This window comes from Schistocerca gregaria, chromosome 7 (assembly GCF_023897955.1).
Source record: "Schistocerca gregaria isolate iqSchGreg1 chromosome 7, iqSchGreg1.2, whole genome shotgun sequence".
In the NCBI taxonomy this organism is placed as follows: domain Eukaryota; kingdom Metazoa; phylum Arthropoda; class Insecta; order Orthoptera; family Acrididae; genus Schistocerca; species Schistocerca gregaria.
Window position 1 is genome coordinate 70,981,255 of NC_064926.1, and position 14,898 is coordinate 70,996,152.

The window sequence follows — 14,898 nt, forward strand, 5'->3', positions numbered from 1 at the left end:
GCTCCTTCCTAGTGGGGGCCCTCTCGGAGGGCACTCCCACCTTAGGTGATTGTCCATACCTCAGTTACACCTCCCGAGAAACGGACGGAGGAACCAATCGGCATGTTCGGAAGGCACCAGCTCGAGTCGGGTAATCACTCCTCCCTGGGCCTGGCCTATACCAGGGGGTACTACTTGTCTGCCTGAGATGGGGAATTATGTGTTACCCCGTCACCAGCTATGTGTGGGAACACGAGTCGGTCTTCAGACACGCACAGTGAGGAAAGTAAGAGAAAGGGAGGAACAAAGAAAAGGAAAGCAGAGGTCTCAAACGCCACAGGGGAGAAGAAGGTTAAGAGAAGAATCAAGGAAAAGAGAAGGATGAAATGAGGACAGAGACTTTCCAGTATAGAGAGAAAAGAAGAGAAACCATGTCTTAAGCATCCATCACCGGATGACACGAGATGCTGAAGTTCGTGGCCTCGCGCGCGTGTGTGTGTGTGTGTGTGTGTGTGTGTGTGTGTGTGTGTGTGTGTGTGTGTGTGTGTGTGTGTGTGCGCGCGCGCGCGCGTTTACTAATAAAGGCTGTGGCCGAAAATTCAACACAAAGCTGTCACATTATGTTCTATCACTGTTCCTTCTATTACCTGTGGCCACTTTGCAGCTCTTTATTCTTTTCCCTGCTTAATGTGAACAGATTTATCTAATTCAGGCTGAAAAATAGTAGTTTCCCTCTACTGTTCCACTGTCTTCCTACCTTTACTGTATATCCTACAAAATCACTGAAGAACAACATTTACTCCCCCAATTCCCATACCACTCCAGTCACCACAATGGAAAGATACTACAGCATCCATCACACTATATCCCAAAATTAATAATTCTACGGTAAGTTAAGGCATTTTTCATTCATGTTAATACAATAATTTGGTAAAAAGATGTCAATTAATTCACTGAGCAACAAGAAAACCTACTTAAAATATTTAGCCTGTACACAACTTTATGCAAATGTAATACCTCAGCAAATTTTCTTAAACATGCCACGCAAGTGAGCCTTCAAGGGGAAGGTATACAAATGAATCTGTGGCACCTTTCCATGCTAACCAGTTTATAGGCCATCTAGAAGAAACCTTCCTATATTCCCGTAACTGTTGTCTGGTTCAGGTTAATTAATATCTTCATGATCTATACTCAGGGCTGAGGTGCCTTTCTCCTCTCTCCTCCACAGACTCAACACCTTCTCCTCCATTCACTTCACCTGATTTGTGTTACCCCAATGTGTCACCTACCTGGACACTGAGCTGCACCTTTCCAAAGGCTCCATCCATACTTCTGTGCATGTCAACTCCTATAACCATCAACAGTACCAGTGTATTAGAGCTGTCATCCCTTCCATACCAAAAAATCACCAACGTATAGCCTGACCACCTGTGGACGGTACTTATGAAGTGATGAGAATCCCCTTGCCAAGTATGACTTATGTCTCGCTAAGGACTTCACACACAGTCTTTGTCACCCAAACCTGATCCACAGATTTGTGGGCGTGATCCATGACTTGCTATCCTTCCCAACAAATGGCCCAGGGCCAAACTGTAGAATAGAATTAAAGTGTTGAGCACATCATGGTGTGTTTCCATGGCTGCTTCATAACCTGTTCCATATGGATTCTTCCTCCCAATGTCAGTTTTTCCTCAACTCCATAAACAAGAGTTACCCTTCCAGCACATTCTTTGTTCCAGTAATCCTCCTGGCCTCACTCTCCATTACCATCTTACCTCACATCCATCTCCATCCTGCCCCAGGACTCTTAACTTCACTCACTGATTCCTCTCGCTCTGACCTGTCACCCTTCCCAATACATTCTTCCACATCACTGTCATTGTGTGTTGAATGGACTCACTGTTGCCTATCCTGTACACCTGTTGCTGCCCTCTGAACCATCATTCACCTTTCCTCAACCCTCCCATTTGCTCCTTGCTGCCTTTCTTCCCTCTCCCACTCCAACTGGTACAACCCCTAATCCCAGTCTACCTGCAAAACTGCTGTCCCAGCAATGAGTATTCAGCCATTCAGCTGGCCAAATGGAGTTGTTTATAAACATACGCTGTGACTCATCCCAGTTCCATAAGAGTTATTTTTCATATGAGATTCATGGCAATCAATAAATGAATTACTGGAAGGATAGAGGGATGAAAAAAACTCTCTCTAGTCCAGTATCATTTTCACGTTTAAAAAAAATCAGACCAAGAAAGGCACAGATTGTGGTTCAACTCATAGTCCAACTCTTTTTAATCATGTCACAGCTTCTTATGAAAGTTTTACTAATGTTAGACATGACAAATCATTCATCAATGGCACAAGTTTAGGAAATGAGCAGAAGGAGCAATAGAGAAAGATCAGGTTACATGTTGCAAGCCATTATTATCACATGTATGCATATTTAGTCCTTATTTTTCAGAGACTTACCAGGTCAACTGTAACCACACCTCCGTAACTATGGGCAACAATTGCTATGTGCTTTGCTTTTGATTCCTTCACATAGTGCTTCCACACATAATCAGCATGTTCTTTAGGATCTCTGCTACCCTGTGAATAAAGTTACAAATGATGAAATAAAGAAAACAAAAGATTTAAATGACAAGATAAAAAACTTTGCCAATAAAGAATTAAAATGAGTATGTTACTGTTTGTAATTAAGAGCCACAACCTTCTGTAATTTAAAAAAAAAAAAGGAGAGATGAATCTGTATTACTTAACAGCTAAAATGGTCATTCAGTCCCAGTTGCAAGTTACCTTTCTAACAGCTTACAGGGGCAAAAATTTTCAGTATTTCACAAGAGAACTGAACGATTTAAAAATTTAAACTGCTGCCATAAACTACTCATTAAGAGCTATAATCTTGTATTTAAGGTTTGACACAATACACTGAAGTGACAAAAAGTCACGGGATAGCGATATGCACACATATAAGATGGCTGTAGTATCACGTATACAAGGTATAAAAGGGCAGTACATTGGTAGAGCTGTCATTTGTACTTAGGTCATTCACTTGAAAATGTTTCCAATGTGATTGCTGCACAATGGGAAGTAACAAACTTTGAATGTGGAATGGTAATAGGAGCTAGATGCATGGGGCATTCCATTTCGGAAATCGTTAGGGAATTCAATATTCCAAGATCCACAGTGTCAAGAAATGTGCTGCCAATACAAAATTTCAGGCATTATCTCTCAACACAGACAACACAGTGGCCAACAGCCTTCACTTAATGACAGAGAAGTGGCATTTGCATTGAGTTGTCAGTGCTAACACACAAGCAACACTGTGTAAAATCACTGCAGAAATCTATGTGGGATGTACAAAGAACATATCCCTTAAGACAGTGCAGTGAAATCTGCCATTAATGAGCTATGGCAGCATATGAGTCACGTGAGTACCTTTGCTAACAGCACATCACCTGCAGCACCTCTCCTGGGCTTGGAACCTAATCGCTTGCACCCTATAGGACTGGAGAACCATTGCCTGGACAGACGATTTCCAATTTCAGTTGTTAAGAGCTGATAGTAGGGTTCGAGTGTGGCAAAGTCCCATGAAGCCATGGACCCAAGATGACAACAAGGCACTGTGCAAGCTAGAGGTGGCTCCATAATTGTGTGTGCTGTGTTTACACGGAATGGACTGGGTCCTATAGTCCAACTGAACAAATAAGTGACAGGAAATAGTTGTGTTCGGCTACTTGGAGACCATTTGCAGCTATTCACAGACTTCATGTTAGAACAATGATGTCATGTCACTGGGCCACAATTGTTCATGATTGGTTTGAAGAACATTCTGGACAATTCAACTGAACGATCTGGCAACCCATACCACCAGATGTCAATCACATCAAACATTCTAGAATGAATTTTCACTCTACAGCAGAGTGTGCGCTGATATGAAACTTCCCGGCAGATTAAAACTGTGTGCCGGACTGAGAAGGTAGGAGACGAGGTACTGGCGGAATTAAAGCTGTGAGGACGAGGCACGAGTCGTGCTTGGGTAGCTCAGTCGGTAGAGCACTTGCCCACAAAAGGCAAAGGTCCCAAGTTCGAGTCTCGGTCCAGCACACAGTTTTAATGTGCTGGGAAGTTTCACATCAAACATTTATGGGACATGTCATGAGACATGGGACATGACATGAGATGTCATTTCATGCACAATATCCTGCACCAATAACACTTTTGCAATTATAGATGGCTAAGGAGGCAGCATGACTCAATATTTCTGCAGGGGACTTCTAATGACTTCAGTCCATGTCACATAGAGTTGTTGCACCATACTGGATGAAAGGAGGTCCGACATGATATTAAGAGGTGTCCTATGACTTATGTCACCTCAGTGCAGGTCAAGCATTAAAGTTAGAAAGTGTATATGCCTTGAGGCAGTGTAACTCAATACATACAAATTACCCAGACTATATTCATCATAAGAGCACTTAGCAACTTACAAGAAATTTTAAACATAGTTTCAAACCTTTTCTACGTTTTCTCACTTACACCCCACAAATTAATGAAAGGAAAACAGTGTATCGCTTACTAAATGTCCGTGTCTCGTTTGTAAAGTAATCAAACATTTGGGCATGTATGGGAGTTTAATTCTTTAAATAATAGGGGGTCGCAGGAGGTTACTGCTAAATGTGGGCATTCTTGAATAACAGTGTATGTTTTAAGCAATGGCACATGAGGGTGTTTCGATAAGTCAGGTAAATTTCAATGAAAGAATGGAACATTTTTGTTGCACCTTTATGGCTGGTAAGCTTCATTATTCCAAGGACCATATAAAGAATTTTAATAAAATACAGCATACAGTTCATTGTTGATATCGACCTGAATTATCCAGTGAGTCAACTGTGGATGAAAATAACAAAAACCAAGTTTTGTGTTGTTATAAAACATTTTCATTTGAAGTGTTGGACAGTCACCCAAATCAAAACAGAACTGGATGAAGTTCACGTGGACTATGCATCATCACTCAATGCCGTTTACTTTTTAATGAATTTAAATGTGGGCAGACAGGCACACTCCAGCTGTTCAACTGAGGAAACCACTGACAAAATTCATGATACGGAAATGCAATACTGCTGAATCAATATTCATGAGATTGCTGAGACTGCAGGCATGTCAACTCAACGAGTTTATAATATGTTACACGGACTGGTTATGAAGAAGCTAGGTGCAAGGTGGATGCTGTGATTGCTCACATTCAACCAAAAGCAAATCCGGCACAACATTTCGACACAATGTCTTATGAAGTTTAAATGCAATCCACATGACTTTTTACATGTATATGTGACTGTTGAAGAAACCTGGAGTCAAAACAGCACTCAAAACAATGGACAGAGGGTGGTGAAAGTGTAACGAAGGATCAAGTAGGTAAAAAGACGAGGGCTAGTAGAAATCCTTGGGTAACAGAAGAAATATTGAATTTAATTGATGAAAGGAGAAAATATAAAAATGCAGTGAATGAAGCAGGCAAAAAGGAATACAAACGTCTCAAAAATGAGATCGACAGGAAGTGCAAAATGGCTAAGCAGGGATGGCTAGAGGACAAATGTAAGGATGTAGAAGCTTATCTCACTAGGGGTAAGATAGATACTGCCTACAGGAAAATTAAAGAGACCTTTGGAGAGAAGAGAACCACTTGTATGAATATCAAGAGCTCAGATGGAAACCCAGTTATAACCAAACAAGGGAAAGCAGAAAGGTGGAAGGAGTATATAGAGGGTCTATACAAGGGTGATATACTTGAGGATAATATTATGGAATTGGGAGAGGATGTAGATGAAGATGAAATGGGAGATACGATAGTGCGTGAAGAATTTGACAGAGCACTGAAAGACCCAAGTCGAAACAAGGCCCCCGGAGTAGACAACATTCCATTGGAACTACTGACGGCCTTGGGAGAGCCAGTCCAGACAAAACTCTACCATCTGGTGAGCAAGATGTATCAGACAGGCGAAATACCCTTAGACTTCAAGAGGAATATAATAATTACAATACCAGAGAAAGCAGGTATTGACAGATAACTGAACAATCAGTTTAATAAGCCACAGCTGCAAAATACTAACACAAATTCTTTACAGACGAATGGAAAGACTAGTAGAAGCCAACCTCGGGGAAGATCAGTTTGGATTCCGTAGAAATACTGGAACACGTGAGGCAATACTGACCTTACGACTTATCTTATAAGAAAGATTAAGGAAAGGCAAACCTACGTTTCTAGCATTTGTAGACTTAGAGAAAGCTTTTGACAATGTTGGCTGGAATACTCTCTTTCAAATTCTAAAGGTGGCAGGGGTAAAATACAGGGAGCGAAAGGCTATTTACAATTTGTACAGAAACCAGATGGGAGTTATAAGAGTCGAGGGACATGAAAGAGAAGCAGTGGTTGGGAAGGGAGTAAGACAGGGTTGTAGCCTCTCACTGATGTTATTTAATCTGTACATTGAGCAAGCAACAAAAAAAAAAAAAAAAAAAAAAAAAAAAAAAAAAAAAAAAAAAATTCGGAGTAGGTATTAAAATCCATGGAGAAGAAATAAAAACTTTGAGGTTTGCTGATGACATTGTAATTCTGTCAGAGACAGCAAAGGACTTGGAAGAGCAGTTGAATGGAATGGACAGTGTCTTGAAAGGAGGATATAAGATGAACATCAACAAAAGCAAAACGAGGATAATGGAATGTAGTCGAATTAAGTTGGGTGATGCTGAGGGAATTAGATTAAAAAATGAGACACTTAGAGTAGCAAAGGAGTTTTGCTGTTTGGAGAGCAAAGTAACTGATGATGGTCGAAGTAGAGAGTATATAAAATGTAGACTGGCAATGGCAAGGAAAGTGTTTCTGAAGAAGAGAAATTTGTTAATATCGAGTATAGATTTAATTGTCAGGAAGCCTTTTCTGAAAGTATTTGTATGAAGTATAGCCATGTATGAAAGTGAAACATGGACGATAAATAGTTTGGACAAGAAGAGAATAGAAGCTTTCGAAATGTGGTGCTACAGAAGAATGCTGAAGATTAGATGATTAGATCACGTAACTAATGAGGAGGTACTGAATAGGATTGGGGAGAAGAGAAGTTTGTGGCACAACTTGACTAGAAGAAGGGATCGGTTGGTAGGACATGTTCTGAGGCATCAAGGGATCACCAATTTTGTATTGGAGGGCAGAGTGGAGGGTAAAAATCGTAGAGGGAGACCAAGGGATGAATACACTACGCAGATTCAGAAGGATATAGGTTGCAGTACGTACTGGGAGATGAAGATGCTTGCACAGGATAGAGTAGTATGGAGAGCTGCATCAGACCAGTCTCAGGACTGAAGACAACACCACCACCACCACCACCACCACCACCAACAAAAACAAAAACAACAACAACAACAACAACAACAACATCATTGATGTCTGCTGGGTCACCCATGGTTCATATATCGAATGCTTGCAAAAAAGACTTTCAGAGTTTCCCTTCGAAATGCAGTATCTATGACATCTGTACAATGTTTAGTTCTTGAGGAATAAATAATTGAAAGTGTTCCCAGACTTTATGTACATCTTGTAGTGTTTTGCTGCCCACCCAACCTGCACAATGTCTTTGTCTATCCCTGTTCTAATCCTACTCCCAATCCTGCACCCCATGGGTCATTTCCCTGTGGTCAGCAAGACCTGTGTCACACATCCAAACACCACCATAACCTACCACAGTCCACATTCCTACCTAATAAAAGATAGGATTACATATGAAAGCAGCCCTGTTATATGTCAGCCATCCTGAAATTACTGTACAGCCTTTTGTATGGATGTAACATCTGATGAACATGCTGCACACAACATCCCAAATGACTTCGACAGCTGCTTCACTATGCAGGCCATGTGGATACTCCTAGCACAAATTTCTCCGAGCTATGCATATGCGAATTCTCTCTCCAGCACATCCTTTATTCTTGCCATCCCCCTGGCCTAAACCTCCACTAACCAGTTTTCTCTGCCTCACCCTACCTTTTTCTTCTGCTAAGACCATTCCTTCCCCATCCAGATCCTGTATTACCTTCTCCTACTCCCCCCCCCCCCCCCACCATGTCGGTGGCCATTCTCTCTCTCTCTCTCTCTCTCTCTCTCTCTCTCTCTCTCTCTCTCTTTTTCCTCCTCTCCCTCTACCCCTCTCTGTCCCATCTCCATCTCCCTCTCCCCCCCCTCTCTTCTGCCCTCCACCCCTTTTCTACCTCTGTCCTTTCTCTCTCCCTCCATTCCTCCAACTTCATCTTGACCCTCTTCTCCTTTGCCCTCGCCCCCTTCTTCTCTCCATCTCCCTCTTCCTACCTTTCTTTTGGCTCTAACTTCTAAATTCACTTTGTTTTGTTGTGTGGTCACTAAGTTCTCTGTCCAGAGACCTGACTGTTTCTTGCTACTGCGTCTTTGAGGCCTTCACTGCTCCCTCCCACCCCTGTCAGCTCAGACAACTGCTTGCAATAATTGTATATCAACAATCAGTCTTGCTATGGCCATGGGAGATGGCATTTGGATGTCTGTGTGGTTGTGTGTGTCTGGATTTGTGTACTTTTGATTGAAAAAGAGGCAGAGCTGGAAAAGTTAGTGTGAGTGTTGTTTCCTTATATGCATGTCTGTGCTCCAAGCATTGGTTTGCTATAGGTCAGCAGTTTCCTTTCCCTTGTTTTACATATAATTTTATGTTTATAATGTTTTTATTACAGGTTGTTTTTTCAATTACTTGGAGAAATGCATGATACACAGTGTATTGTCTAACATGCATTTCTCCAAATATATCAATGATGTTGACAGTTACGTGAAAAAAAATTTTTTCTTCTTAATTAAACAATGGAAACTGCAGGTTGAAATACGAATATTAGGAAAAGGATGGACTGCTACTCATAAAGATGACATGTTGAGTTGCAGACAGTCACAAAGAAAAGACTATTACAGATAATAGCTTTCAGCCAAAGTCTTTTTCAGCAAAGAAAACGCACACACATTTATGCAAGCCAGCACACCTCATGCACACTTGACCACTACCACCAGCTACTCCGACCAATCGGAGCTCCCGGTGGTAGTGGTCTTGAGTGTGAGGTGTGCTTGCTAAAGTGAATTTCTTTGCTGAAGAAGATTTTGGCCAAAAGCTATAAATGACCTGGCTTTTCATTGTGCCTGTCTGCAACTCAGTGGGTCATCTTTACAGTAAGTAGCACTCCATCTTTTTCCTAATGTTGTTGTCTTGTCGGTTAGCACTGCTCTTTCTCTGGCACAAGATACTTTATTTTTTTTATTTTTGAATTTTCACTCATTGCTTTGTAAGTCTATTACCAGTAATCTTCCCATAAGCTCTCTCTTAAAAAAATATGATTAAATTTTACTATTATCATCAAAGATGGTAGTTTTTAACCATTTCCTCATAATTTCTTCAAATGGCAGACATAACTGTTATAATTAAGAAATGACAGTAGGTCCCACAGTTTTGTGTTTTCAGAGTTTAACATTAAATTGCTATATTAAAATATGATGGAAGACTCAAATGACCTTTTTCCCCTGAATTGCTTGAATTTTTTGAGTGAACATTGTCCTCATCTTTTTCAAATGAACATCTTCCTTATCTATTGAAGATAAAGAAATAGTTTGTTAAATATAATTACAGTTGAATGTCTATAAACAGTGATTTGGGAAATGGACTAGGTTTTTGAACATTTCTTCTTGACAACGAGGAGCTTGAAAACAATCAAATGAAGCAGTCTGGTAGATTAATTACAGCTGGTTTTTCTGAAAGTATTTTACTCAGTACCACATCAAATTTTTAACGGAGCTACAATCAAATTTGTGACTATATTGAGGATTTGTTTGTAGGGAAGACATGTCATGTTATCATGAATGAAGAGACATCAACAACTGTAGAAATAACTTCAAGCATGTCCTGGTGAATTATATTGTGATCCTAATGTTCATGCTTGACATTGATGGCGTAGCAGATAGTACACATTAATGTGACCACTGGTCAGAAGCCTGAATAACCACCCTTGGAGCATGGACTGCTGCAAGATGTGCAGGGAGAGAGCAGTAAAGTTCTGGAAGGTACCGAGAGGGATGTGGAGTTATCCAGACTCCAATGCTGTGGCCAGCTGCACTAGATTTCTTGCTTGAGGATCCAGGGCACAAACAGCGAGATCAAGGTGATATCACAGAGTCAGGATTGAGTGTAAATCTGAGGAATTTGGTGACCAGAAAAATACAGTAAGTAAAAATCATCCAGGTGATCTTTGAACCATGTACATACACTGTGGGCTGTGTGACACGTTGTATTTCCCTGCTGGTAGATGCCATTGTACCAAGCAAAGGTCCGTAGCTCGTGGTCGTGCGGTAGCTTTCTCGCATCCCACGCCCGGATTCCCGGGTTCAATTCCCGGCGGGGTCAGGGATTTTCTCTGCCTCATGATGACTGGGTGTTGCGTGATGTCCTTAGGTTAGTTAGGTTTAAGTAGTTCTAAGTTCTAGGGGACTAATGACCATAGATGTTAAGTCCCATAGTGCTCAGAGCCATTTGAACAATTTTGAACCAAGCAAAAACAAACAGCTGTAGGTGTGGATCTGTTCCCCAAGGACTGATGCTTGCTTGTGTTGATGTACTGTGCCTTACAGAACAGCTTGATCACTGAGGGAATGCCACAAAAACAGACAACAACAACAATCACTCCTCCAGCCTGGACCCTTCACACGATTGTTGCAGGATATTTGGTTTCAGACATTTCAAGCTGATGGAGCATAAAGTGTAATTCATATGAAAAGACCACCTGTTGCCACTCTGTGGATGTCCAGTTGCAGTAATGGTGTGCAAATTTCAGTCTTTGTCGCCAATGGACAGCAGTCAGCATGGGTGCATGAACCAGGAACCTGCTGTGGAGACTCATGGTCATTGAGGAGACACCGTTGGTAGCCCCCTTGGTTTATCTAGGCAGTCAGTTACTGAATAGTTACACATTTGTACTCCCTTACACATCTCTGCAATTGTCCTTCACCCCTGTCATCTATGGCCCACGGTTCACCACAGTTGCCTCAGTGCCGGTTTTGGATAATTATATTTGCCATGCACAGTATGCTTTAACCACAGCAGCATGCGAACAGTTTACAAACTTAGCTATTTCGGAAATGTTTCCATCTTTGGCCCAAAAGACTGCACCCTCAGTCATGCTTTATACAACCTCCACTACTTGTTGCCACCTGCCATCTGTGAATAGTTATTGCACGTTAACATGGAAAATAGGTGGTTGTCACATTAATATGACTGCACTGAGTATTAATAGTAACCTTGTACTTGCTGCAGATAATGCAATTACTAATAATGGGGGATGTAGTCTGTAAAAAAACGTGAACAAATATTCAGTCAGATTTCGATAAGATTGCAAGTGGTGCTTTAAATGTTCAGAAACATGCTTTTACTCTAGTGAAGACTATTTAAATATATGAAGTGTGTAATTTCAAATGTGTGTCCATAGACATCAATTTCAAGTGTATGCATATAAATAGACTTGCCCCATTTCTGACACATAAGTTGCCTTAGTAGCCACAGAACCGATAAAAATAAAGTACAATAGATAAAATTATCTACTTCACAAAACTAAAACAATGTAGTATCGTATGAGTACAATATCAGTGGATCATAGTTGGAATCGGACAACTCATACAAATACTTGAGTGTAACAATTTGTAGGGACGTGAAAGAGAATGATAATGTAGAATTATGAGACAGGTTTGCTGGTCAGTTCTCTCCTTTGGGAGAAACATCAGTACTGCCAATAGACACGCTTAAAAATACATCCCCATTCTAGCTCTCAAAACTAATTGTTGTTGTTGTGGTCTTCAGTCCTGAGACTAGTTTGATGCAGCTCTCCATGCTACTCTATCCTGTGCAAGCTTCATCATCTCCCAGTACCTACTGCAGCCTACATCCTTCTGAATCTGCTTAGTGTATTCATCTCTTGGTCTTCCTCTATGATTTTTACCCTCCATGCTGCCCTCCAGTACTAAATTGGTGATCCCTTGATGCCTCAGAGCATGTCCTACCAAGTTGTGCCACAAACTTCTCTTCTCCACCAATCCTATTCAGTACCTCCTCATTATCCTTCTATTCTTCAGCATTCTTCTGTAGCACCACATTTCGAAAGCTTCTATTCTCTTCTTGTCTAAACTAGTTATCGTCCATGTTTCACTTCCATACATGGCTACACTCCAAAGGTCTCTTTAATTTTCCACCAAGCGAGGTGGCGCAGTGGTTAGCACACTGGACTCGCATTCGGGAGGACGACGGTTAAATCCCATCTCCGCTCATCCTCATTTAGGTTTTCCGTGATTTACCTAAATCGCTCCAGGCAAATGCCGGGATGGTTCCTTTGAAAGGGCACGGCCGATTTCCTTCCCCTTCCTTCCCTCACCCGAGCTTGCGCTCTGTCTCTAATGACCTCGTTGTCGATGGGACGTTAAACACTAAGATCCTCCTCCTCTTTAATTTTCCTGTAGGCAGTATCTATCTTACCCCACGTGAGATAAGCCTTTACATCCTTACATTTGTCCACTAGCCATCCCTGCTTAGCCATTTTGCACCTCCTGTAGATCTCATTTTTGAGACATTTGTATTTCTTTTTGCCTGCTTCATTTACAGCATTTTTGTATTTTCTCCTTTCATCAATTAAAATCAGCATCATTTCTGTTACCCAAGGATTTCTACTAGCCCTCGTCTTTTTACCTACTTAATCCTGTGCTGCCTTCACTATTTCATCCCTCCAAACTACCCATTCTTCTTCTACTGTATTTCTTTCCCCCATTCCTGTCAATTACTCCCTTGCGCTATTCCTGAAACTCTGTACAACCTCTGGTTCTATCAGTTTATCCAGGTCCCATCTCCTTAAATTCACACCTTTTTGCAGTTCATAACCAATAGATTGTGGTCAGAGTCCACATCTCCCCCTGGAAATGTCTTAAAGTTTAAAACCTGGTTCCTAAATCTCTGTCTTACCATTAAATAATCTATCTCAAACCTGTCAGTATCTCCAGGCTTCTTCCACGTATACAACCTTCTTTTATGATTCTTGAACCAAGTGTTAGCTATGATTAAGTTGTACTCTGTGCAAAATTCTACCAGGTGGGTTCCTCTTTCATTTCTTAACCCTAATCCATATTCACCTACTACGTTTCCTTCTCTTCCTTTTCCTACTGTTGAATTCTAGTCACCCATGACTATTAAACTTTCGTCTCCCTTCACTATCCGAATAATTTCTTTTATTTCATCATACATTTCTTCAATTTCTTCGTCATCTGCAGAGCTCCTAGGCATATAGACTTGTACTACTGTAGTAGGCGTGGGCTTCGTGTCTATCTTGGCCACAACAATGCGTTCACTGTGCTGTTTGTAGTAGTTTACCTGCATTGCTATTGCTTTATTCATTATTAAACCTACTCCTGCATTACCCCTACTTGATTTCGTATTTATAACCCTGTATACCCCCCCATGAACCATGGACCTTGCCGTTGGTGGGGAGGCTTGCGTGCCTCAACGATACAGATGGCCGTACCGTAGGTGCAACCACAACGGAGGGGTATCTGTTGAGAGGCCAGACAAACATGTGGTTCCTGAAGAGGGGTAGCAGCCTTTTCAGTAGTTGCAGGGGCAACAGTCTGGATGATTGACTGATCTGGCCTTGCGACATTAACCAAAACTGCCTTGCTGTGCTGGTACTGCGAACGGCTGAAAGCAAGGGGAAACTACAGCCGTAATTTATCCCGAGGACATGCAGCCTTACTGTATGATTAAATGATGATGACGTCCTCTTGGGTAAAATATTCCGGAGGTAAAATAGTCCCCCATTCGGATCTCCGGGTGGGGACTACTCAGGAGGACGTCGTTATCAGGAGAAAGAAAACTGGCATTCTACGGATCGGAGTGTGGAATGTCAGATCCCTTAATCGGGCAGGTAGGTTAGAAAATTTAAAAAGGGAAATGGATAGGTTAAAGTTAGATATAGTGGGAATTAGTGACGTTCGGTGGCAGGAGGAACAAGACTTTTGGTCAGGTGAATACAGGGTTATAAATACAAAATCAAATAGGGGTATTGCAGGAATAGGTTTAATAATGAATAAAAAAGTAGGAGTGCAGGCTAGCTACTACAAACAGCATAGTGAATGCATTATTGTGGCCAAGATAGAAACGAAGCCCAAGCCTACTGCAGTAGTACAAGTTTATACGCCAAGTAGCTCTACAGATGATGAAGAAATTGATGAAATGTATGATGAGATAAAAGAAATTATTCAGGTAGTGAAGGGAGAAGAAAATTTAATAGTCATGGGTGACTGGAATTCGACAGTAGGAAAAGGAAGAGAAGGAAACATAGTAGGTGAATATGGATTGGGGCTAAGAATTGGAAGAGGAAGCCATCTGGTAGAATTTTGCACAGAGCATAACTTAATCATAGCTAACACTTGGTTCAAGAATCATAAAAGAAGGTTGTATACATGGAAGAATCCTGGAGATACTAAAAGGTATCAGATAGATTATATAATGGTAAGACAGAGATTTAGGAATCAGGTTTTAAATTGTAGGACATTTCCAGGGGCAGATGTGGACTCTGACCACAATGTATTGGTTATGACCTGTAGATTAAAACTGAAGAAACTGCAAAAAGGTGGGAATTTAAGGACATGGGATCTGGATAAGCTGAAAGAACCAGAGGTTGTACAGAGTTTCAGGGAGAGCATAAGGGAACAATTGGCAGCAATGGGGGAAAGAAACACAGTTGAAGAAGAATGGGTAGCTCTGAGGGATGAAGTAGTGAAGGCAGCACAGGATAAAGTAGGTAAAAAGACGAGGGTTGCTAGAAATCCTTGGGTAACAGAAGAAA

General features: G+C 41.3%; 1 protein-coding gene across 1 annotated transcript in view; it reads right to left on the bottom strand.

The window, feature by feature from the left end:
• LOC126281771 (FAM172 family protein homolog CG10038) overlaps window positions 1–14,898 on the bottom strand; it is a 254,789-nt gene that overhangs the window by 137,113 nt on the left and 102,778 nt on the right. The window contains exon 5 of the mRNA XM_049980968.1: window positions 2,446–2,565. Within this exon, the coding sequence (XP_049836925.1) occupies window positions 2,446–2,565 (120 nt within the window). The remainder of the gene's footprint in view (window positions 1–2,445; window positions 2,566–14,898) is intronic.